At 54.3% G+C, this 22,496-nt stretch overlaps 1 protein-coding gene across 1 annotated transcript; it reads left to right on the plus strand.

The window, feature by feature from the left end:
• Positions 1-2,217: 2,217 nt before the first annotated feature.
• PMP22 (peripheral myelin protein 22) lies at positions 2,218-22,482 on the plus strand. The gene is made up of 5 exons (XM_032707008.1): positions 2,218-2,328; positions 3,341-3,441; positions 4,582-4,672; positions 15,624-15,764; positions 20,861-22,482. Exons 2-5 carry the CDS (start codon positions 3,364-3,366, stop codon positions 21,025-21,027), a joined length of 477 nt encoding a protein of 158 aa, XP_032562899.1. The 5' UTR covers positions 2,218-2,328; positions 3,341-3,363; the 3' UTR covers positions 21,028-22,482.
• Positions 22,483-22,496: the final 14 nt, after the last annotated feature.

Genomic DNA, 22,496 nt, shown 5'->3' on the forward strand with positions numbered 1-22,496 from the left:
GCACCAGAGCTGGCACAGCACGTGCTCAGCTGGTGCTTTTCCAAAGCCCTGCTCTGTTTGGATGATGCACATTTCCAGAAGAAGTGTCCTGGAGCACAGGAGTGATGTGCACTTTCTCTCTGGGATCCCTACCACTGTTTCCAATCCACGGCTCTCAGCCAAAACAGGCTTCAGATCTGCAGGCTATTCTTTCCCTGATTTCAGTCTCAGATATTTATCCCGTGGTTAAAAAGGCTACTTTTGGCACCTTTTCCAGAACTGAAACTGCAGTGGTTTTGCTTGCCCACATTCATGGAGGAAGCTCAGGAGCAGAATGTCACCCCCACACCTCCCCTACTGTGCATCATCCTGCTCTGGCTTTCGGAGAAAACACTGGATATTTTATCCAGAGATAACAGCAACTGAGATTTCAGACCTACAACCCAAATCAGAAGAGGGTCTCTAAAAGCATGCTGGATTGCAGCCCTGGGGACAAGCCCTTCTCACTCTGTGTTTGGGCAGCCCTGAGCGTGGGGGCTTCTTCTGCACAGAGGAAAACCAGCCCAAAATAGCCTCATTAGCCAGGAAAGTACCGATGGCGGCCCAGATGTTTCAGTCCTCTGGGGCTTGCAGCCACGGGTGGCACTGGCAGGCAGCAGCGTCCCAGGGTGCAGGGGGTGGAAGCAGCAGAGAAATGGGCTGGCATTTTTGGAGGGGAGGGCAGATTGCATCCTTTGGAATGTCGTTTCAGCCGCTGGCCTCCCTCCCCCGACCCCTACGGAGCGCTCTGAACTCCCACTTGCTGGCTGGTGCCTGTGACGGGACCCCTTGCGTGAGTGTGAGGAGCCAGAGCCAGCGCTGCAGGGAACACGCCTCTGCCTGCCAGGAGGAGGGAGCCAAGCACGCTCCTCTCCCTCTTTTCTCCCAAGATTTACAGTCTCGGTGGCTGGATGCCGACTTCCCTCTTTCTGTGCAACAACGTGGGATTAGCTTGGAGCTGGTGTGTGAGGAGGGCAAGAGGTGAAGGGGAGTTGGTGTGAGTGCTCAGGACTCCCAGGAGGTGCAGGTCCCCGGGGGTGGGGGCTGGACTGTGTGTGAGCTTTATATCAACAGATTAGCTGGGGGTGAGGAATGAGTAAGGGCTGCTGTGCAGCCACTCCTTCCTCCCCGAGCACCTAAGTCACAGAATCACAGCATAGTTTGGGTTAGAAAGACCTTAAAGATCATCCAGTCCCACCCCTGCCATGGGCAGGGACACCTTCCACTAGCCCAGGTTGCTCCAAGCCCCATCCAGCCTGGCCTTGGACACTTCCAGGGATCCAGGGGCAGCCACAGCTTCTCTGGGCAACCTGTGCCAGGGCCTCCCCACTCTTACAGGGAAGAATTCCTTCTCAATATCCCATCTATCCCTGCCCTTTGTCAGTGGGAAGCCATTCCCCCTTGTCCTGTCACTCCATGCCCTTTCCAGCTCTCTTGGAGCCCCTTTATGCACTGAAAGGAGCTTTAAGGTCTCCCCAGAACCTTCTCTTCTCCAGGCTGATCAGCCCCAGCTCTCCCAGTGTCCTCCAGCATTTTGAAAAATCTCACCCTCCATTTAGTGAAAAGTTGCTCAGTTCCACCTCATTTGGCTTTCAAGTGCTAAAAAAAAAAACAACAAAAAAAACCGAGTCCAAGAGCTACAATCCCTCCAGCACAGCCCATTCCCCAAATCCTGTCCCACGGAATCTGTTCGGGACTGCACAAAGGGGGGCGAGGGGCCCCCCGATGTGGTCAGCTCGGACAGCTTGTCCTGTCCCTGCAGCCGCAGGCACCGGTCGGTCCTGCCCGGGCACCCCGGGGACACCCACTCACGGGGCCACACCTCTCCCCCTCCTTCTTTCCTCCTCCAGGGGTGCCGGGGGTTCCCATCGTGGGGGAGAGAGGGGTGGTCTTCGTTCCCCCCCGTCAATCTCCTCGCTGTCCGTGGGAGCGGCCGCGCTGCGCCCGGGGCAGGGAGCGGCTCGGGGCCGGGATGCGGAGCCCGGGAAAGGGATGCGGAGCCCGGGAGAAGGGATGCGGAGCCCGGGAGAAGGGATGCGGAGCCCGGGAGAAGGGATGCGGAGCCCGGGAGAAGGGATCGGAGCCCGGGAGAAGGCAGCGGGGCGGTGAGCGGCTGCCGGGGGGAGCGCGGGGCCGGGGCGCTGCCGCGTTATAGGCGGGCGGCGGCGGAGGGCTGAGCCCTCCCCGTCCCACAGACGCAAGCGGGGCGGTGGCCCCGTTTAAAGGGGAAACTTGACAGCGCCGCCGCCCGCTCCGCTCCGCGCCCCGCTCCGCTCCCGCCCGCCCGGCCCCGCTCGGCTCCGCAGCGACGTGGAGTACGGAGCGGGCCCCGCGATGGGCGGGGGGCGACCGGGAGGGGAGGGGAACGGCCACAGCGAGCGGGAGAGGGGCTGCGGAGACCCTGGGAGAGGGATTCTCTAGGGAGAAAGGGTCAGGGCAGCCCCCTCCGCTCCTCACCGAGGGTCCCGAAGGGAGGTGGGCTGGGGTGAGCTCCCTCCTTCAGCCCGGGAGAGGGTCCAGGAGAGCCGCTGTTGGCGGTGCCAAGGGGAGATAGCTGAGGAAAGTCTCCCCCAGCCCTGGAAAGGGTCCAGGAGAGCCTCTGTTGGCGGTGCCGAAGGGAGATTGGCCGAGGGCACCTCCGGAGAGACGGGCCGAGGTAGCTCGCTGGGGTGAAATGGGCCGAAGTAGACGCCCCCTTCCCCCCACCCCCACGGGGGGTCGTCCGGGAAAGCCTCCGCTGGGGAGGGGGGCCGACAGCATCACCCCCGGTGGTCCCATGGGTGGGTGGGCAAGGTACAACCCCCCTTCCCGCAGAGTGGGGCCGGGGCAGCCCCTCGGGTGAGATGCGCCGACATCGAGCATTCCCGCCGCGGGCGGGGGAGGAGAGGAGCAGATTCCCCTTGCGGAGAGGGATCGGAGCCCCCCTCGGGGAGAGGGTCTGGGGGAGCCTTCTCGGGGAACCATCCCCCTGGGGATCCTGGAGAGGGGACTGGGGGAGCGCCCTCCTTGAGGTGACTTAGGGATCCTCGGTGAGGTGACTTGGGGGATCCTCGGTGAGGTGACTTGGGGGATCCGGCTCGGGGCGAGGGCTCGAAGGACCCCCGGGGGTATCGGGAGCGGGTCCAGGCAGAGGGTTCGGACCCCCGTCCGTCGGCGGGGCCGAGGGAGGGGGCCCGGGCGGCGGGCGCTGCCCCAGTAGGATGCCCCGGAGCCGGCGGGGCGGAGCGGAGCGTCTCCTGCTGCCCCCGGCCGGCCGGCCCGGACAGACGGACAGACACACACACAGAGACACGCATTCAGCAGCATCCCTGTCCCCCTCCAGTTCTGCCCTCCACCGCCGCCAAGATGCTGCTCTTGCTGCTGGGGATCATCGTGCTCCACGTCACCGTGCTGGTGCTGCTCTTCGTCTCCACCATCGTCAGTGTAAGTACGGATTTTCCCCTGGCCCCGGGGTGCCAGCGAGCCAGGGGCATAGCATGGCAAGAGCAGGAGGTGGTATTTTATTTATGGCCTATTTTACAGCCTGTTTTTTTAGCAGGAAGCTTTACTTGCCGCTTGCTGGTCTCACTAACAGTGGGATTTTGGATTTCGGAGTTTCTGCTGTCAGGTGTAACTGGTGGGGGTTTCTGTGTGTGGTGTGGTGGGTGCTCAGGGCATCCACGTTAGTACAGAGCACTGTTGAAGCCCATCTCCTCATCATCCCTGCACTGGTCCATATCAGGGAGCTGCCTCAGAGCACCCAAAATCCCCTCCATGGGGGTGATGCTTCTTTCACTCCCCTTCCTGCTAATGGGCTCCAGCCCACAGGACCAGTACGGCCAGTCCGAGCGAAGCCCCTTGGCACGGCGCTGATTTGGGCACTGGCTCCTCGGCGCCGGCAGTTCTGCTCCCCAGCTCTGCTCCTCTGGGGCTGTGAATTAGGCACAGACTGTTTCCTAACCCAGATGGGCTCCTGCTGGTGATTTCCAAGGCTTAAACTTTGCGAGGAGCGGGAAGACTGAGTGCTGGATGCGGCACAGAGCCTTCCCAGCACTGTCCTAGGGCTGGAGCCCAGGGAACACGTCAGCTGCTTGGGAAAAAGTCTGATTTGGTTTTAAGGCAGCCGTTCTGTGGAGCTGGTGACTCGCAGGGTTGCTTCACCAGGGGCTTCTTCGCGTATTTTTTTTTCTCTCTCTCTCTCTTTTTTTTTTTTTTTTTTTTTTTTTGTGGTAATAGTAGTAGAAGACGTTACAAAAATCTTCCGAGTCGTTAGGAATCACGTGGAAGCATTCAAATATCCCGGTCGGGAGGAGGGAAACGCGCATCCCCTCGGGACTCGCTCCGTGTTTAAAGAGCATAAAGAGCTTCTGTTTTTCTGCCGTTGAGGCGAAAGCAGTTAAAAGCAAATATCAGTGTTTACTTTCCAAACCTCTCTCTAAAGGAAAGCGTGTGCCTGGGAGCTCCCGGCCGGGCAGACACGTGCCGGGGTGTGCTGGGGCTGCTCGGGGCCGAAGCTTTGAGGGGGGGGACACGTTGTCCTGCTGCCCCCAGGGCCCTGCTCACCGGGCTGTGTCTCTCTCGCAGCAATGGCTGGTGAACGGCGAGCACACGGCAGACCTCTGGCAGAACTGCACCTCTGGAACCATCTTCCACTGCCTGGCGTCATCCAACAATGGTGAGTGCTCCCTGTTGCTGCCCCTCGCTTTTATTCTCCTCCTGGGACTTATGGAATTAAAGGGGGGTTGCCTGTGAGGGTTATTTACGATTCCTTCTTGGTTTTCCCTGCATCCCTGAAGTTGTTCCCTCCCACCCCATCCCCTTGCCTCCTCTGCTCTGTCCCCACATGGAGGGGGATGGCTCTGCTGTGGTCCTGGAGGGCCACAAAGGGGGGATTGCTCCCCCACCCTTACGAGTCCTTGAAGCTGTGATGGGGCTTAGCAAGGAAACCAGACCCAATGCCCATCACCCTGCCCTGTGCCCTCAAGCTCCTGGCAGCACCGTGGCAGGGTGTTGGCACACTCAGCCACAGGGCAGGTGACTTGCTGGAGCCCTTTTGAGGGCTCTCCTGTTGCTAGCCCGTTTTTCCAGTTGGATGTATGAACACGAGGTGGTCCTTGGAGCAGGGCTTGCTCTGTTGCCCTGCTGGGAGCAGAGGGGCTGTTTTGGGCACTCCTCCCTCTTGCTCCTGTGTGAGGGGGTTTTAGAGATGCACACGGTGCTCCAAGGACAGCCTGTCTCCAGGGGATACCCCATCCCTACCCGTGCTTTCCTGCTGTGACAGGCTGAGTTTTTGGGCACGACCCTTGCCCTGTGGTTTGCTGTCGGGCACTTTGAGGGATGTGCTGAGCGCTCGAGTCCTTCTTCATCCCACTGCTGAGAGGGCTCCCGTGGCACCTGCACATCTGGGGGGCTGAACAGCCACCTCTGGGTGAAGGCTGATGTCACACTGGGTGACATCACCCGGCAAGCTGTTTGCTGAGGTCAGCAGGGGAGGAGACACCATGACACAGAGTTTCCAGGGCGATTTATGGTACCACTAACAGGAAACCCGTGCTCAGGGAGTCAGGCAAGCCCGTGCCTCAGTTTCCCCAGAAGAGAGAGCTAATGCCAGTGCTGCTGTGGCCATCATTTGTTTTGTTAGCCTGGTTTTTTGCTTTCCTGTGGAAACAGATTGTCCCAGTGCAACTTCCAGTGCAAGCAGCTGTGAATCCCAGTGCTGTCACTGGGAGCACAGGCACTTCATGCTGGAAAACAGACTCGGTGTAGGAGCAAAGCGATGATGCCTCGTGGCCTTAGCGAGGAGGGAACAGTCACACTGAGCACTAAATGCTTCCAGAGGGTCTTGGAGCGATGGGAGACTGTCAGATGGGTTTTGGAGATTGGGGATTTTGCTCCCCCTAATGCTGCGAGCAACACATTTGCGTTACCCCATGCAGGAAGGTGGGTGCTGAGTCTTCCTCTTGCTTTCCCTGTTGCTGAAAGCAGCAGTGTGTCCCTGCGCGGGCCCAGGCTCTGGTGTCGGTGGGAGTGGAGCTCCCACCGCCGGTCTCTGCTGACGCCTGGTGGTGTCCGGGACGGCCGGGAAGCGGCTGGATCGCATCCCAGGCGAGGAGCCTTCTGGAGCCGTGTCCTTCATCAGCAGTTGGCTGGTGCTGGCTATCTGCAGCGTAGGCAGCCTGTGCACGGCCAGTCATGCGAGCTCCCGAACTGCTGAGCTTGTGCTTTGCAATGAAAGGCAGCGACTGCCCCCAGGAGTCCCAGAGCCGAGGGCTCTAAAGCCTCCCCAAATCTTTTTGCTTTTCAAACCTGCGTGGCTGTTTCTGGATGTTTACAGGATGTTTGTGTGTTGGAGCTGTCAGTGTCGAGAGGGGCTTGTCCAAAATGCTGTTGGATGCTTTCCTCCACGCCTGACTGTCCTGCTGTGTGTTTTGAGTCTACGCTGAGTTGGACTGGATGATCCTGATGGGTCTCTCCCAGCCCAGCATGTTCTATGATTCTATGACTGAGCCACTTAAATTTGGGCTTCCCTGTGAACCCTTTGCAGTGATGATTTTTTATCATTAAAGGGACTGTAGTCAAGATGACCCTGTTACAAACACAGTCGAGCAACTGAGTTGGGGTGATAGCCCTTGTCTATGGAAGGTGTCCCTGCCCATGGCAGGTGGGTTGGAATGGGATGGTCTTTAAGGTCCCTTCCACCCCAAACCATGATTGTGTGATTCTGTGATTCTGTGATAAGGTGCCCCAGTGAGCTGCTCATTGAGCAGAAGTGCATCCTGCTCAAGGCTTCAACAGCCCTCTAACAGCTCTTATTTATCCAAAGGTTCTGCTCTGGCAGCATGAGAAGGGGGTTTTGCTTCAGCAAAAGCTTGTGCCCCATCCACCCTGGGGCAGGAGTGTGGGAGCAATGCAGCTGAGGACCTTCACCTTGTAAGGCCCTGGAGGCAGGATCCTGAGCTCACTGCTGCTGTAGGAACACAAAAGGATTTTTCCTGGGCTTACATAAGGCTTTTAAGATCTGTTTGTAGAAACAGATAAAAAATGCCACATATCCTTTCCAGCAGGTCCTGTTCCCTCCCTCCCTGCTGTCCATCCCTTGCTCCCACTGCTACCAGGGGAGCTGCTGTCAGCCACTGTTTGCAGCAGTAGCAATACAGGGCAAGGATGCTGTGGTAGAGGCTCACACTTGTCTCCTGCCTCATCCTTATGCTCCTCATATGCTCTTTCCTAGGAATATGCTTACTTTCAAAAACAGGAATGATCCCCTGTCAAATACCACAAGCTGTCCTCGGTTCCATCCCTCTCAGGACATGGGCTGTGCTGCAGGGGGATGGAGACAGCCCTAAGAATTCCTTTCCCTGGTGCCAAAGATTGTACTTAATGGTTAATCCTGGAGTGCCAAGGCCTGCTCTGGGCTAAGAGCAAGGAACCCTCGTTTGGGAATTTGGGCAGAACTCACTCTTTACGCAGAGGCAGTTTTTCTTCTGGCCAGCACAGTGGCTGCTGTGGTGGGGTTATTCCTTCCTCTCTTTTCAAAAGCAGTGGAACTCAGTAAGTGGAATTTGGGGAATTAGGTGGTACTGGGTCACCTCTGTTCATCGTGGATGGTGGCTTTGGGGGTTGGTTGTGCAGGTGGAATTTGGGGAATTAGGTAGTGCTTGTTGCCCTGTGTTCGTCATGGATGGGGGCTTTGGGGGTTGGTTGTGCTGTGATGTCCCTCTTGGTCTCAGAGATGAGCCTTCTTCATGTCCTGTCATGGATGGGGGCTTTGGGGGTTGGTTGTGCAGGTGGAATTTGGGGAATTAGGTAGTGCTGGGTCCCCTGTGTTCGTCATGGATGGGGGCTTTGGGGGTTGGTTGTGCTGTGATGTCCCTCTTGGTCTCGGCACGAATGAGCCTCCCCTGCCCTGTGGATGCACAACAAGAAGTTGAGCTTGTAAAACCAAGTGCCAGTGGGATTTGCTTTTGTCTAACACTGAGGCAGGTTTGGGACTGTGCCCCTAGCCCTACAGATAACCCCATGGGGGTGGAACAGGCAGCAGAACAACCCAAGGGCTGAGTGCAGCACTGCCAGGCCACGGCTTCCTGGGACATCAGACCTTGGGTACAGGGTGGGCCTGGCCTCTGTGGAGGCTGAGCTCCCACCTCCCAAATTCCTCTTGGAAGGGCTCAAACCCTGTGTGAGGGCTGAGTCAGCCCCGGGGAGGGAGCTGAGGGCAGGTGCCCACTTCTTCTCCTCGTACAACCGCCCGCTTGTTGCTTTGATTTTTGCGTTTGCTCGGCAGATAATGCCTTTTTTTTTTCCGAGAGGCCGAAAACTATGGAAAAAATGTTGCAATCTTTGCTTCGTTTGCGCTGTCAGACATTCCTGGAAAAGACTTATCTCAGGAATCCGGCTCTGAATCCCAGGATTGTGCGTCGGCAGGGCCCTGTGCCAGCCCCGGCTGCGCGGTCCCGCTGCCGGCACGGGGCACGCGCCCGGGCCTGAGCTGCTCGAGTGCTCTCAAGTAGATTCCACCCCAAGTGTCCAGACAGTTTGATAGTTTTTTTCCCCTCCAAAAATGGCCTTTTCTTTCCACAACTGAATTATTTATGCGGACAAGAAGACCTTTTTTTTCTGCTCTTCTTCTGATTTCGGTGGGAGCGCTGCAAGTGGGGAAGCAACGGGGGCATCCGTGGAGATCCCCGCGTCCTTCTGTAATGTCAGGAGACGTTTTTCCTGTTGTCTTTGCACAGTTTTTCCTGTTGCTGCTCTGTGGCTTTCACATGACTGGCTTGTTCACAGGCAGGCTGGTGTTTTTTGGCTTTTTTGAAGGGAGAAGAAAACCCAAACCCTTGGGAAATGCACGGGCTGCCAGTCCACAAGATTGCTGAGTGCTGAGGGCTGTGTGATGCACCCACTGATTTACTGATGTGAGGGCCACGAGCTAAGCCCAGGTGGGTTGCCCAGAGCAAAGATCTGCCCTGGACCACCTGGGCCTCCCATGGATGGGGCAGCCACTGCCACACCCCAGGGATTGCCCTGCTCCTCTGCACACCGACTCTGCCTCTTCCAGAGCCTCTTTCCCTTGGCAGATGGGTCCCTAAGCAGCACTGCTGGTGTTGTAAATGCATTTTCTTTGTGCTGGAGGAGGCAGGAAAGCTTTTCATCCCTGGAACGAGGCAGAAACATCTGGACCCTGACCCATCTGCTGCTCCCAGGAGAAATTGTGCTGCTGCTTCTCCGCTTTAAAATGCATAACTGAAACATCTGAACCCTTTGCTTTTGCTCTGTCAGCTCCCCCAGAGGGGCTTTGCAGCCTTTATTCTTTCAAACTCTTTCTTCCAGCAGTGCTGGACTCACATGACATGGGAAAGGTGGGATGGAGAGATGGAGGTGCTGTTTAACTTGTTGTAATCCTTTTTACGACTGAAAATGGTGTAGCAAGGCTTCGTTGAAGCCTTGTGCTGGGGAAAATTATTTCTCAATGTCTAATTCCATTATCGACAGGGAGTGTAAAGTATCTCAACAAAAAGAGATGGGGGGGAATTCCCCTCCAACCCACTGGGAAGGCTGAGACTGCACCAACAGGAGAATGTCTCAGCGGTGAGGGGACACTTCCTAGCACAGGAGGGGAGAGTCCAGTCACCCCAGCAAGCTAGACAGTCAAAAATTTATTGATATGAAGATTTAAACAATGATTTCAGCTTTTTCTTGAAAGCTGAAGTGACCATCTGCCTACATGATGTGCATCTGTGGCCACAGCGCTGCTGCTGCTGCTGCCTTTTGCTTTGCTTCTGCTGGGCAGTTGCAAACTGGAAAGAAATTACCAACCAGCAGGAAATTATCCTTGTTTAAAGGTGCTGGATGTGTTGGAGTGAAGGCCTACAGTGAATACTGGATAGCTTGTTTGTGTGAGAGTGCACAGCTTTTATACTTCAGGTTCTGGTCATCAGCTGGTTCCACCCAGTTACGGACCCCATGTAGAGATATCTTGATTTGGGGACATATCTGGTCTCTCAGGCTCTCTGTAGTTGGCAGCAGAGTAGCAAAGAGGCAGCTTTTAGTGGGTCCAGGACACCCACTTTGTCATTAATGATGGGTGGCACCAGCCTAACTTGGGCAGGGTTGAACCCTCTCTGCCTGCTGTGGGTGACTGTCACTTGTCCCTTAGTTTGAAATAAACTGCAGGGCATTCACGAAATCCCAGAATGGTTTGGGTTGGTAAAGCTCATCCAGTTCCACCCCCTGCCATGGGCACCTTCCACCAGCCCAGGTTGCTCCAAGCCCCGTCCAACCTGGCCTTGGACACTTCCAGGGATGGGGCAGCCACAGCTTCTCTGGGCAACCTGTGCCAGGGCCTCACAGCCCTCTGAGTTAAGAACTTATTCCTAACATCTAAAACTCTCCTATTCCAGGAGAGTATTTTGTATTTCAGATCAGTTTCTCCCACAACTTTGTTGCCTTTGATAGGAAAGGGATTTCCTCTGCATAAACCCATTTTTTATTGTCGTTTGTTCTTACAAAGAGCATCTGATAAGGAGAGGTAGGAAACTGGTGCTGTGTTTTTCTGAGCTGCTCCAGAGCTCTTTGGCTCCCATTTTTCTGTGTAAAGGGAGGTCAGACAACCTTCCCTGCTGGATCTGTGCTCTGGCCCATGGAAGACGGGTGAAAGGGAGGACGAAGGTAACCTGTGGGCTAATGATGACTGTCAAACCAGAAGGATGAATGGGGGAGTTCCCTGCAGAGTGCAGTGCTGGAAAACCCTTAATTCAACATTTTTTTGGCCTTGATGAGACTCTTGGATGTCCCTGAGGCCATGGGCTGAGTGTCCCCCTGCAATGTGCCTGTGGGTCAGGGCACCACCACTGCCCACCCCTGCTCCTGGTGCCTGGACTTGAAATCCCTGGGAGCCCTTTGGAGGATCTGAGCCTGGAGTGATGGATCTGCCACCTCAGCTCACTCTCACACACCAGCCAAAGGGAGTCAGAGCCACCACGCCGAGGGTCTTGGAGAGGAGCTGGCTTGGGCTTTGTGGAGCTGTTGGAAGGTGCTTTTCATGGTGCCAGAGCTTTCTGCTGCCTCAGCTGCATCAGAGGTTGCCCCTGTGGGACGTGAGCTTTGATGGTGTGATGGGATGTCTGAGTGTGGCAGCTCCAGAGAGCTACGGACAGCTTGGCCTCATGGACTGCCTGGATGGAGCTCCAAGGAGAAGGCAAAGGGAGGAGAGTCAAGAGGAAAAGAGGAGGAGAGGAGAAAACAGGGGTTTGAGAGGTTCATCTCCTTCTGAAGGGGCTACAGAAGAGGGCCAAGAGGTCTCTTCAGGGGCAGGAATTACAGCACTGGGTTCATTCATTACCTCCTTGCAGTGCCTGCGTTTCCCACCTGCTCATCCCCGTCCCTCACAAACACCTTGGGAGCCCTTTTCTGGTGGGATTTCCAGGAATGCCTCAATCCAGCACCCTGTGGTCTTTTGGGTGCAAAACCTGCTTTTCCTGGTTTGAGCATCCAGCAGCACCAGCCAGGGTTGGTTTCACTGTGTGCCTGTGGGAGGTCCGGGGCCAAAGCAGGATAAAGTTGCAGTGTCATGGAGCTGGATTTCCCTGGGAAATTCCAGGGAATCTGAGCAGAGCTCAGAGGCTCTGCTGGATGGACTGTGATGCTGTTCTCCCCAACAGGAGAGATGTTGCCTTGGAGCTCTGGGGTGTGGGAGGCAGTGGAGGGGTCTGGGCAGTGCAGGAACAGCACTGCAGGGGCTGAGCCTTTTTGGCTTTCTCAGCTGCTTCAGCGAGTTGCTGAGGGGCTTCAGTCTGAAGTGCAGCCCCTGAAGAATGAGGCAATTAAACTGATATTTCTGCATCTTCAGCTCAGCCTTTTCCAGCCATCTTAAGGGGTGTTTCAATATCAAACCCACCGCTTTGATGCAACCTCTCCACTTTATAGGCCAAAGATATGAGCTGGGTTCAGGTTCTTGGTCAGACCTTGAAACCTGGGAGTCTGCTCTGGCAATTCTGCTCAGAGAACATGGCTTTTCCTGGCAGACCTGGGCTGGTACCTTTGTGCTGTTCCTGACCCTGCTGATATTTAGTTTGCAGCATTGAAGGGGCAGGTTTTACCATGCCGTTGTTGATCATGAATTTCCCCTCCCTCTAGCTTTGTATATATTATAATTGCTACAATTACCTCCTTCATGAATGTTTTCCTCCCCAGAAGTGGTTGCTTTTTAAGTGTAGAGTGCTTACACAGTTTGCAAAGGGAAAATCTATCTGCAAAATATTCCCATCAGTGGCAGGTCCCAGCACTCAGGTGCTTTAAAGAACAGCACTAATTTAATGATGTTTTACAGTGATGGAATAAGGTGATTGCTCAAATAAGTGTCTTTGCAGTTTGCATTTTATTCTTTCTCCTTGGCTGGGTCCAAAGAGGGTGGGGAGTGTGTGAATTAAACCCTGGGGAGGCAATACCTGTCCTTTAAGGCCGTGGGCATGTTTCTCCCTGTCAGTCCTGTCTGGGTATAAAACCTCCCTGCAAGCAGGGCTGGGGCTCTGTTGGAAGGAGTTGTGTTTGGTGCTGTATTTCTGTGGGATTCAGCTGCAATTTCTGCTCTAGGTCCCAGTTTCTCCTCTGGGTTTCTTTCTTTCATGTTGGACTTCAGGGCAGTGAAATGTGTTCTTCAGCATCCCAGGGGTGAAGTCTCTTCCCTGCTGTTGTCAGCAGTGGTGTGGGCACATCAGGGCTTGCAGAACTTCGGGGAAAATTCGAATTTATTTCGTAAAAACTTCTTGCTTTGTTTCTGACTGCTCTGAAAGGGCTCTAAAGCCCCTCCTGATGGGTCCTCTCCGGAAGCAGCATGCAGGGTGTTATCTGTCCTTTCCACGCTGCTTCCTTTTCTTCCTCCTCCTGAAGAACAAAGATACAAACACAGAGCAGCAGAGATGCAGGAGAAAAATGGAACAACCGACTTGCTGGCCAGGGGAAACCACAAATAACGGGCTGGGAGTAAACAGTGCTGACAGCCTGTGGTGCAGCTCCTGGGCTCAGCCTCCCTCCGGGAAACTCACTGTGTTTGGGAAAGGCTTTGGGAAGGACACAGCACTGACAGCAAAGGAGTTAAAAGGATGCAGGGCTGAGGAGGTAAAAATCGATCTGCACTTATAGGGCTGATTTTAAACGAATTAGAGGCAATTAGCTGTCCTAATACAGCTGAAGTCTGTGGTAAGCTGGGCTTAGAGTTAAAGGAGAAGAGCAGCTTGTGGATCTCTGAGTCCTGGGCTGGGGATGCTGCCCCTTGTTCTCACAAAAGAGGCCAATCAAAGTCAGCAAAGGGCTGGATGTGAGCAGGTTCAGAGCTCTGGTCTGTGGAATTGTCTCCTGGTTTCCCTGCTCACAGGCTCACTCTGCTCTCTGGCTGCAGAAACCCTCCGGCCCCGATGGGCTCCCCCCTCAGTGCCCACTTTTATATTCCTCTGGCACGGCCCTTTATTACAACGGGATTTTGCAAAGCCCCTATAAATCATTTGCATTCAGAACCAAAAAACAGGCACGGGGAGGCGGATGCAATTAAAGGGCAGCTCAGCTCAGCTCAGCTTTCTGTCTAGACAGACTTCTCCGAAAATAACCAGCAGTTGGAGCGTCCACCTCCGAGCAGAAAGGGCTCCTCTCCGGGCCGGATCCCGTGGCCTTTGAAATCACAAAAGACTTGGCTTTCTGGGTCCTGGATGAAACTGCAGGGCTTGACTTTGGCTCAGCCAGTGCACGGGGCTGGATGTGGCTTCAGGGCTTGGGAAAGGGTGAGAGGAAGGCTCAGCTTCCCAGAGCTGGGATCAGAGTCTTTCTGTGCTGAAGCGTGGAGGGAGATTGCAGTTCAGCAGCTCCACCACCTACCCACTTCCCTGATCTCTTCTGATATGATGATTTTTGGTGGTGCTGGATCTACCTCATCCCTGTTTCCCAGAGGTGGATCATGGCCAGAGCTGAAGGGGCAGGTGGGGGTGAGGCAAGAGGGTTTCCCTGCCCGGCTGCGTGAGATAGATGAAATATATTGGATATTTTTTTACACATCCCACCACAGAGGGCTTTCCTGGAAGCAGTGGTAGCTGCTCCTTCCTAAGGAATGGCAGCAGCTGGTGCAGGGGGAACCCAGTGCCCTGGAATGAGTGAAGTGCAGCAGCTTGTTGATGCTGCAGAGTAGTTTGGCACGGGAAGCGTGTCAAGGAGGGGAAGGAAAAGGCTGTCTGGGATGAGCAGGGGCCTCTCTGGGTGGTTCCAGGGACTGAGTTTGCTCCATTACATGAATGTCCTGAGGCAAAGACAAGGGGTGGAATTGCTGGTCCAAAGTCAAACACAGCAGACGTGACTGAGTGGCACAGGATGTTCCCCACAGGCATGGATTTGTTGGGAGGGCTCAGGCACAGAGCATTATTGCCATCCCAGCTGAAGGCTGTGCCTCGCTCTCCAGTTCCAATTCCTCTGTCACCTCCCTGAGTGCAGCTTGCAGGAATTTGGTGGGGAGGAGTGATCAGTTCTCTGGAGCAGACACTGCCCTGGACAGTCCCAATGGCCTCATTTGCTGCTCCAGGTGTTAGAGGTGACAGCACAGCTTTGTTTGGAAGTTTTGCTACATTTCAGCTATTTGCTGCAGAAAGCTGGTTCTTGCAGTCAGGGACTGAAGTTGGTGGGAGTAAAACTGGCAGGAACATGGGACTGAGCCTGAGGCTTCATTGCTCCCTAATCCCACCTGAGGATGCAGCCCAAAGCCCAATTCTTCCACCTTGCACTGCGTGGTTTGTGCCTCAGTTTACCTGAACTGAGTCCTGCTGGTTTTCACGGTGAGTTAATTGATGTTGCATCCTCAGAGACCTCTCAAGGAAGGCTGCAAATACACATTTTGGTTTCAGACTTACTAAGGAAAGGGGAAGGCAGAGGTATTTGTGAGCATGGCCCCATCCCGGTGCCCTCAGGAGCTGCCTCTTTCTGTCAGGCTGCAGCAGCTCATGGGATGGTTTTTGCTTGTTTATGTGTATTTTTTTTTGCGTGGGGAGTTACACACCCACTAAGCCTGGAAATAGCTGGGCAGTGAGTCATGCAGGGGCTGGTTTGACTGGTCTGCTCTGGGAGGCAGCTGCGTTTGGCAGCTGGGGAAGGCTCTTCCAAAAGGTTTGACTCCACAAGGGCAGAGGGTGTTTTCACTCCCTGTGTATTTGTTTGCCCTCGGAGCTTGGCCAGCACGGTGTCTCACAGCTTGTTGCACATGGCTTTGTGTTTGTAGCCCAGCTGAACAACCAGGGCCTGGCACGGAGCTGGGGGAGAGGCTTTGTCTTCTGCAGGCTTTCGGTCAGGGCTAATCTCCCTGCTCCTCTTTAATGGGAAATGCTCCCCGAGGCAGTGCCTGGCCCTGCAATTCGTTTTACCCCATGGCATCCTAAATCCCAGGGAGCATCCTGTCCGTGCTGAGTGCTGAGAACCTCACCAGCTGGTGCAGCACTGGATGTGGTCTCATCCAGTCTGTCACTGTCACTGTTAACAAACTCCATGGGATCCAGGGGTGGGATGGTGGCACAGGACCTGGTGCCAGGGCCACGGGCATAGTGGTGGGCTGTGATGTGCAGTTCCCACGCTGAGGTGTCCATCTGTCTGTCTGTCCCCAGAATGGCTGCAGTCTGTCCAAGCCATGATGATCCTCTCCGTCATCTTCAGCGTCCTGTCCCTGTTCCTGTTCTTCTGCCAGCTGTTCACGCTCACCAAGGGCGGCAGGTTCTACATCACTGGAATCTTCCAGATCCTTGCTGGTGAGTGGGGGCTGAGGGATGGGGCTGTCACTGCTGGGGATGGGGCTGCCAGGCACAGAGGGTGGTGTGGGAATGAGCACAGCCCTGGGTACAGGGGCAGGAGGGTCATGGAGCTGGTCCCTGCACGGTCCAGCGAAGGGAAGAGGGGTGGAATAATTTGGGTGTGTTGAGGTCCTGCATGGCCCAGGATGGGATCTGTCTGTCAGGGCATATCCAGGCTCTTCTGCCCTTGCACCATGGAAGTGCAAGAGGGTTGCTGCCCCAGCTTGGGAGGTTTTAAAGGGAAAAGGTGTCAGACCCACTGGGGGCAGAGCTGGGGGCAAGCAGGTCATGGGGGCTGCCAGACTGAGGGCTCTGCCTGCTCTCCTCAGGGCTCAGGGTGGGACATGGAGGGTCCAGGGTGGCTGTGCTGGCTCTGGGACACACCTTTGCCGGTCTGGGTGAGGCTTTCACAGCTGCTGGTGGGGTGGGGGAAGTCCTGACAATCCTGTTTTGGCAAAAGAGGACCCAGTGATTATTTATAAACTTGCCATGAGGGGGCCTGGTGCTTTCCACATCACCAAAGAGCTACTGGAGCTGCAGGCTGAGCCAGCTGACTTGGAACTGTCAGCTACTATTTTTAACTCTTAAAGAACTTGGTGCTGGAAACGAGCCACAGTTCATGTCCTATGTTGCAGTTCCCAAATATAGATGCTGTAAAGCCTCTGACTCTGTTTATGTTTCCACACACGAAACCAGTGGAGAGGATTTTCAAGTGTTCAGGCTAGAAAAATTTAATTGTGCTTCAAGGTTCTGGCTGCATTATGACAGGGTGTCTGGGAAGGAGATTAGTCATTTCCTAGAGCTTTAGATGTTAAACTAGAAGCCACTCTAGCCCACTAAGTCAGTGGTAAAACTCATCTACTGAGTAGAGACAAAGTCTCTGAGTATCCTCTAAGTGCCTGGCCTTCACAAACCCTGAAGAAGTTTAGAACTAACCTTTATTGGCATGAAATCTCTGATAAGTGCATCTGCTTGGCCATAATGCATCTCTGGAAAGGTGGATGTTTAGAAAACCCATTAGAGCCATGGAGACAAGGAAGGGAAATGGGCATTAACAATGCAATTACCTGCCTGAGAGCCTGTCTAATAGACCTGGGAGCAGAAGGCTTCTCTCTCCTGAGTGATTGCTGGTGAATCCTCATTGTCAGAGGAGGAGAAAATGGGGATTGCAGCCCTCCTGTCCTTGTTATGCTGGGTGTCCTAAAGGGATGCAGCGTCTTTCCTTGTTGAGCCTGAGGTGTGGGTCAAATCCATCCCCGGCCAGTATGAAGGACAGAAGAAGGGTGACCTGATCCCCATGAAGCTTCCAGGGCTGGAGGAGGGGGCACAGGACAGCTGTGATCTTTGTGACCCTAAATTTCAGGGTTGTTGGTAGGAAACAGGGCACGGCTGTGCCAGCACTGCCAGGAGATCCCCCTGGAGGTACACACAGCTTTGCTCACAGGAGCTGAACCTGATGTGGTCTCCTTGCAGCTTGTTGTGGGAAGCCACTGCTGTCTGAAGCCAAAAAAGGAAGTTCCTGAGGCCTTCAGGCTTTGCAGGTGTTCATCCATGCCTTGCCAAGCCCTGGCATGATAGAGTCCTGCAGCAGATCTGCCAGGGATGGGGTCTTACCCACCTGAGTGCTTTGTTCTCAGCTGCAGCAGAGCTGGAGAGGACCTTCCTCCTTCTGGGAGGGGATGAGGAGGCTCTGCCTGAAGCCTTTCATCACCCTGCACCTCCTCCCGGGGTGCTGCAGCCTGGCAAGGCTGAAGGTCTCCAGCTTTGGAGCCTGGCAAACAGCAGTGCTGGACCTGAACCAGTGGGTGCCAGGGGTAGGACCACCAGGTGCTGTTGGGTGGCAGAGCTTGGTAGTGGTGCCCTGAGAGCCAAGGAAGAGGGCAGGGGCTGGTTTCCACTACAGCTTAGCTCAGGGACAGTGGGGAGTGGAGAGAAGGGCAAGAAGAGATGCATGAAGCCAGTGGGGTCTGTTGTGCAGTGGCCAGGCAGGATCATCACCAGCACCTTCTCCACACTGCTTGGAATCATGAAGACTACTTGGATTTGCCCTGATGGGATTTGCAGCTGACAAAAGGGCAACAAAAGACCCTTGACCCTCCACCTTTGCTGGGTCAACCACATCCATGGGTAACTCCTCACAGCTGTGTCATTCCAGCCTGGGAGAGACGTTGGTTTGGACTTATCGGGGTTTGACCCAACTTTTCTGTTCTTCTCCAGCCTCATTTTCACTTCTATCTCTTCTCTCCCAGCCTTCCCACCCTAGAGCTGTGGGGTGGAGAGGGTGAGCTCAGCCTCAAGGGCTGTGCCTGCCACATATCCCACAGCTTTTTGCAAACCCCTGGGTTTGGAGAGCTGACCTGGAGCTGGCACCAGTGCCCAGCCTGGATCCTCTGCAGGGCTGGGGCAGCGCCAACACACACAGACCTGTGGGAACAAATCCCAGGACACGTTTGCCCTCCTGACCTGTCAAAGCAAGACTAGAGCGTTCTCAAAATCACGCTCCAAAGTGGTGATGCATTATTGCTTTCATTGGTGCAGGCAGCTGGATCCAGCTGTGCCTCACTTCCCAGTTTGTTCTCCATGCCCAAACCAGTGCAGATGCTGTACAAGTGCAGTCCCAGCCATGGCCTCCATTCTGCCAAATTCCTCCTGGGGACAATTGCTGCTGTATTTTCGCTGTCTGGAGGTGACTGGGGTGGCCACACGCCCGTCCCTGTCCCACAGGCCGGGCAGACAATGGCTGTGCTCTCTGTGCATGGGCTGGGCAGTGGGAGTCGGCTCCGTGCTGGGAGAATGGAAACTGCTCCAGCAGCGCCTTAATGAAGCGTATTCCCACTTGTGCACTTTCCCAGAACAAAAGGAGCAGTGTCAAGTGGAATTGCAGCTCAAATATCACGGTGGTTAAATGTAGGTGGTCCTGAGGTCCGTGCAGGGGATTTGGAACTCGGCTCCAACAACAGCCCCACGACTGTATAATGGAACTGCTGGGATTGACTAAAAGGGCTTGTTTTCGGGCAGGAATAGAGGTGGCTTTGTGTGAGCCCAGCGCTCACGGGGGCTTTGCAACAAAGCTTCAACTCTGCCTGCCAGGGCTGGGCCTGGCTGGACACCCCTCGGGGACCCACAGTGGCCCCTGGTGGGACAGGGTGGGTGCCAGCAGTGGGGAAGAGGGACGAGCCACGGGCACGGTGGGGCTTGCAGGGAGTGGGGGTTGCTGGGAATGGGGTTTGCAGGGAGTGGGGTGTTCAAGGAACAGGGTTTGCAGCAGAACAGGGTTTTCAAAGGAACAGGGTTTTCAGGGAATGGGGTTTTTAGGGAACTGGGTTTTCAAGGGCATGGTGATTTTAGGGAAATGGAATTTTCAGGGAACAGGGTTTTCCGGGAGTAGAGTTTGAAGGTACTGGGGTTTTCAGGGGCTGTTACTGGGGTTTTCAAGGAACAGGGTTTGCAGGGAGGTTTTTCAAGGGAACAGGGTTTTCAAGGCAATGGGGCTTTCAGAGAGTGGGGGTTTTAGGATGTGGGGTTTTCTGGGAGTGGGGTTTGCAGGGATTGGGGTTTGCTGGGAACAGAGATTGCAGGAAACTGTTTTAAGGGACTGTGATTTTCAGGAAATGGGGTTTTCAGGGAGTGGTATCTTCAGGGAATGAGGTCTCCAGGGACGAGGTCTACAGGGAATGGGGTCTGCAGGGAGTGAGGTGTTCAGGGAATGGGGTTTGCAGGGTGTAGGGTTTGCAGGGAGTGGGGTTTGCAGCTGAGCTCCTGGCACAGCTGTGAAGGATGGGAAAATCATAGGGCACAGACCCTGCTCGGCCAGAGCACCCTGAGGCCCAGCTCTTTGTGTTCTTTACCACCTGGACAGGTGATAAAGAAACTTAATTGCTTAGAGAAACCCCAGGTTCATGTCTGACTTCTTGCAGCACCTCAGGAAGGTGGGTCAGGCTGCAGCCTGAGTTTTAAACAAGCCACCCAGAGCAGTGGGGCTGGCCTGGAGCAGCAGCTGGACCTGGGGTTGCCCAAGAGATGGGTGAGCCCGGGCAGTGCTCCAGCTTTGTCTGCTCCAGGGCTCTGGATTTGCTTGCTGAGCATGGCAGAGATACCCCCTCTCACCTGCAGAGCCAACAGCATCGCCCCCCAAATCAGAAGACAGGAGATACTCAGTTTTCCAGGAGACAGGAGACAAAGGGGCAATAAGAAACATCCTCCCATGCTGGTGTTGGGGATTATCCTGTCTGGCTCATTCCAGTGGGGGATAGTCCATGCATGGCATAGGCATAACACATACATTGTATAAGTTTCCAGCTTAGCTTGTTAGTACCTTTGTACACTATTCCTAAAATGCTGTTTAGCATTGTTAAGAACCTCAACAGAACGAGGTAAAGAGTTTTTTTACCTGTGAAAATGAACTGAGAAAGAGACTTAACACCTGATAGGCAGTCAGAGCTACTCAGGAGCCTCAAAATTGTTCCAGAAGGTGTGACACTGTGACAAGGGAGATGAGGAGGAGGATGAAGAGATGAGGATAGGAGTCTTCTGGGACTTCCAGCTCAGATTTGGGAGGTGTGGTGAGGGCGGTGCTGTGGGAGGGACAGTTTTGGAAGTGGGTGTAGCAGTGCTAGGTAATGCTTTGAATTGTTAATTAGGTAAGTAAATAAAAGCAAGAGGTTTTTGTGACTCAGTTATGCACGCTTTAGAAGAAATAGATTCTTGTGATAGCAGGGAATGTTGCTTTCTAAGCCTCACAAATCGAGTTTTAGGGGGTTTCTTACGGTCTCAAGCTGTGCCAGGGGAGGTTTGGGTTGGATATCAGGAAGAACTTTTTTACAGAGTGCTCAGCCATTGGAATGGGCTGCCCAGGGAGGGGTGGAGTCACCGTCCCTGGAGGTGTTTAAGGATAAACTGGATGTGGCATCAGTGCCATGGTCTGGGAACCACAGTGGGTTGAACTTGATGATCTCAGGGTTCTTTCCCAAACCCGTTGATTCCACGATTCTTGTAAGAAATTTTAGGCAGCAGCGGTGGCCCCACTGACCCCTTCCCTGTGTTGCTCCTGGCAGGGCTGTGCGTGATGAGTGGCGCTGCCATCTTCACAGTGAGGCACACGGACTGGCACCAAGCCTCGGAAAGCACCACCTACGGCTTCGCCTACATCCTGGCGTGGTTGGCCTTCCCCCTGGCGCTGGCCAGCGGCATCATCTACGTCATCCTACGGAAGCGCGAGTGATGCCCGGCCCTGGTGGGGTGTGACAAGGGCACTCCTGACGTCCACGGAGGAGACGGAGGCGGGGGAAAGTAGACGAGAAAACGGGAAAGAAAATTAACCAAAAACAAAAAAAAAAAAAAAACCCCACAAAAAACCCCACCCCCCACCCCAAAAAAAAAAGAAAAGCGAAGGAACAAACCTTCCCACCAAACCCGACCCCAACCGACCCCCCCCCCTCAAAAGGAAACACTCAAAGGGTTACTTGTTAATTGAAGATGTATATAGTATCTATGGTTTAAAAAAACCTATTTATAACACTTTTTACATATATGTACATAGTCTTGTTTGCTTTTGTTGACCATGCGCTGTTTTAAAGCCTAAAGCAAGTGCCTAAGGGACTATAACTCCTAACAGTGTAACAAGAGCGCAGTGATTTTTTTCTCTCGTGCAAAATCCTCCCTGAGCTGAACTCTCCTCCCCTCTCCCAGCCCCTGTTGAACCGTCAGAACCCCCCTGGCTCTGACTGGTTTCAGGCTGGTGTAAATCAGAGTTAGGCCTGTTCACTCAGCCAGAGGGCTGCTCCCTGCTCCTGCCACATGCTGTGATCCTGGTAACCAAAGTGCACGTCCAGATCTGACGGGAGACGCTTCCAAAGGGTTGGAAGGATTTCGGAGCAAAGGCTTTGATTGCCCCAAGTGCCTAAATGACTTACGTGCCTAAGTCCCATTGCCTTGCCACCACACCCGCTGGGAATTTGGGCTTTAAATCACTTAGGCTGAGTTGCAATCCAGCCCTGGCCGTCCTCCGGTGGGGTTGGGGTGTGTGCCAAGCCGTGCCAAGCCGTGCCAGGCTGAGCCACCAGGAACTGCTGCTCCCACCCGTGAAAACGTGCTCTGTCCTTGCCGTGGAGCGAAACTGCCCACGAGAAAGAACCCAACCCAGCATCTCCCTGAAAGGAACCCCCAGATTGTATGAAATGGTGCTATCTATTTACCATTCCTTACCCTGCTAAGCCAGTTAACCTTAGTCACTGGAAATTCAGTTAACGACCTGGAGGTAAAACAACCGAGCTAGAAACGAGGAATAATTCTATGTAATATAACGGAGCTATAACTGCTTTTGTACTTAGATTTGCTCTTACTATTATTTTTAATAAAGCATTTATAACCGAGGTTCCTTTTTCCCCCTCCGTGGTCCAGAGGAACAGAAACAGCTCTGGCTGGAGCGGTCGCTCCCCGGTGCCAGAGCGAGATGTCTGTCCTCTGTCTGTGTCAGCAAAGTGTCTGGCCATGAATTGAACAGGCACCAGCACAGACCCCAGGCTGCCTCTGAGGACTCCAGACACTCTTGCTGTTGTTTTTTGTTTAATTTTGGGGTTTTTTGGGGTTCTACTTTTTTTTTTTCCGCTTTGCTTTTTCTGATTTTATACCGACTGTGTGGACTAAGAAGCAATGAAATAAAAGTCAGAATAACTCAGGTGCTTCTGATTT

The sequence above is a fragment of the Chiroxiphia lanceolata genome, chromosome 19 (genome assembly GCF_009829145.1).
Source record: "Chiroxiphia lanceolata isolate bChiLan1 chromosome 19, bChiLan1.pri, whole genome shotgun sequence".
Classification (NCBI taxonomy): domain Eukaryota; kingdom Metazoa; phylum Chordata; class Aves; order Passeriformes; family Pipridae; genus Chiroxiphia; species Chiroxiphia lanceolata.

What these genes read in the sequence shown, in the direction of transcription:
- PMP22 (XM_032707008.1), top strand. Translation starts at nt 3,364, where the DNA reads ATGCTGCTCTTGCTGCTGGGGATCATCGTGCTCCACGTCACCGTGCTG. An exon ending in TCGTCTCCACCATCGTCAGT is followed by an intron (nt 3,442 to 4,581) that starts GTAAGTACGGAT and finishes TCTCTCTCGCAG; the next exon opens with CAATGGCTGGTGAACGGCGA. An exon ending in AATCTTCCAGATCCTTGCTG is followed by an intron (nt 15,765 to 20,860) that starts GTGAGTGGGGGC and finishes TGCTCCTGGCAG; the next exon opens with GGCTGTGCGTGATGAGTGGC.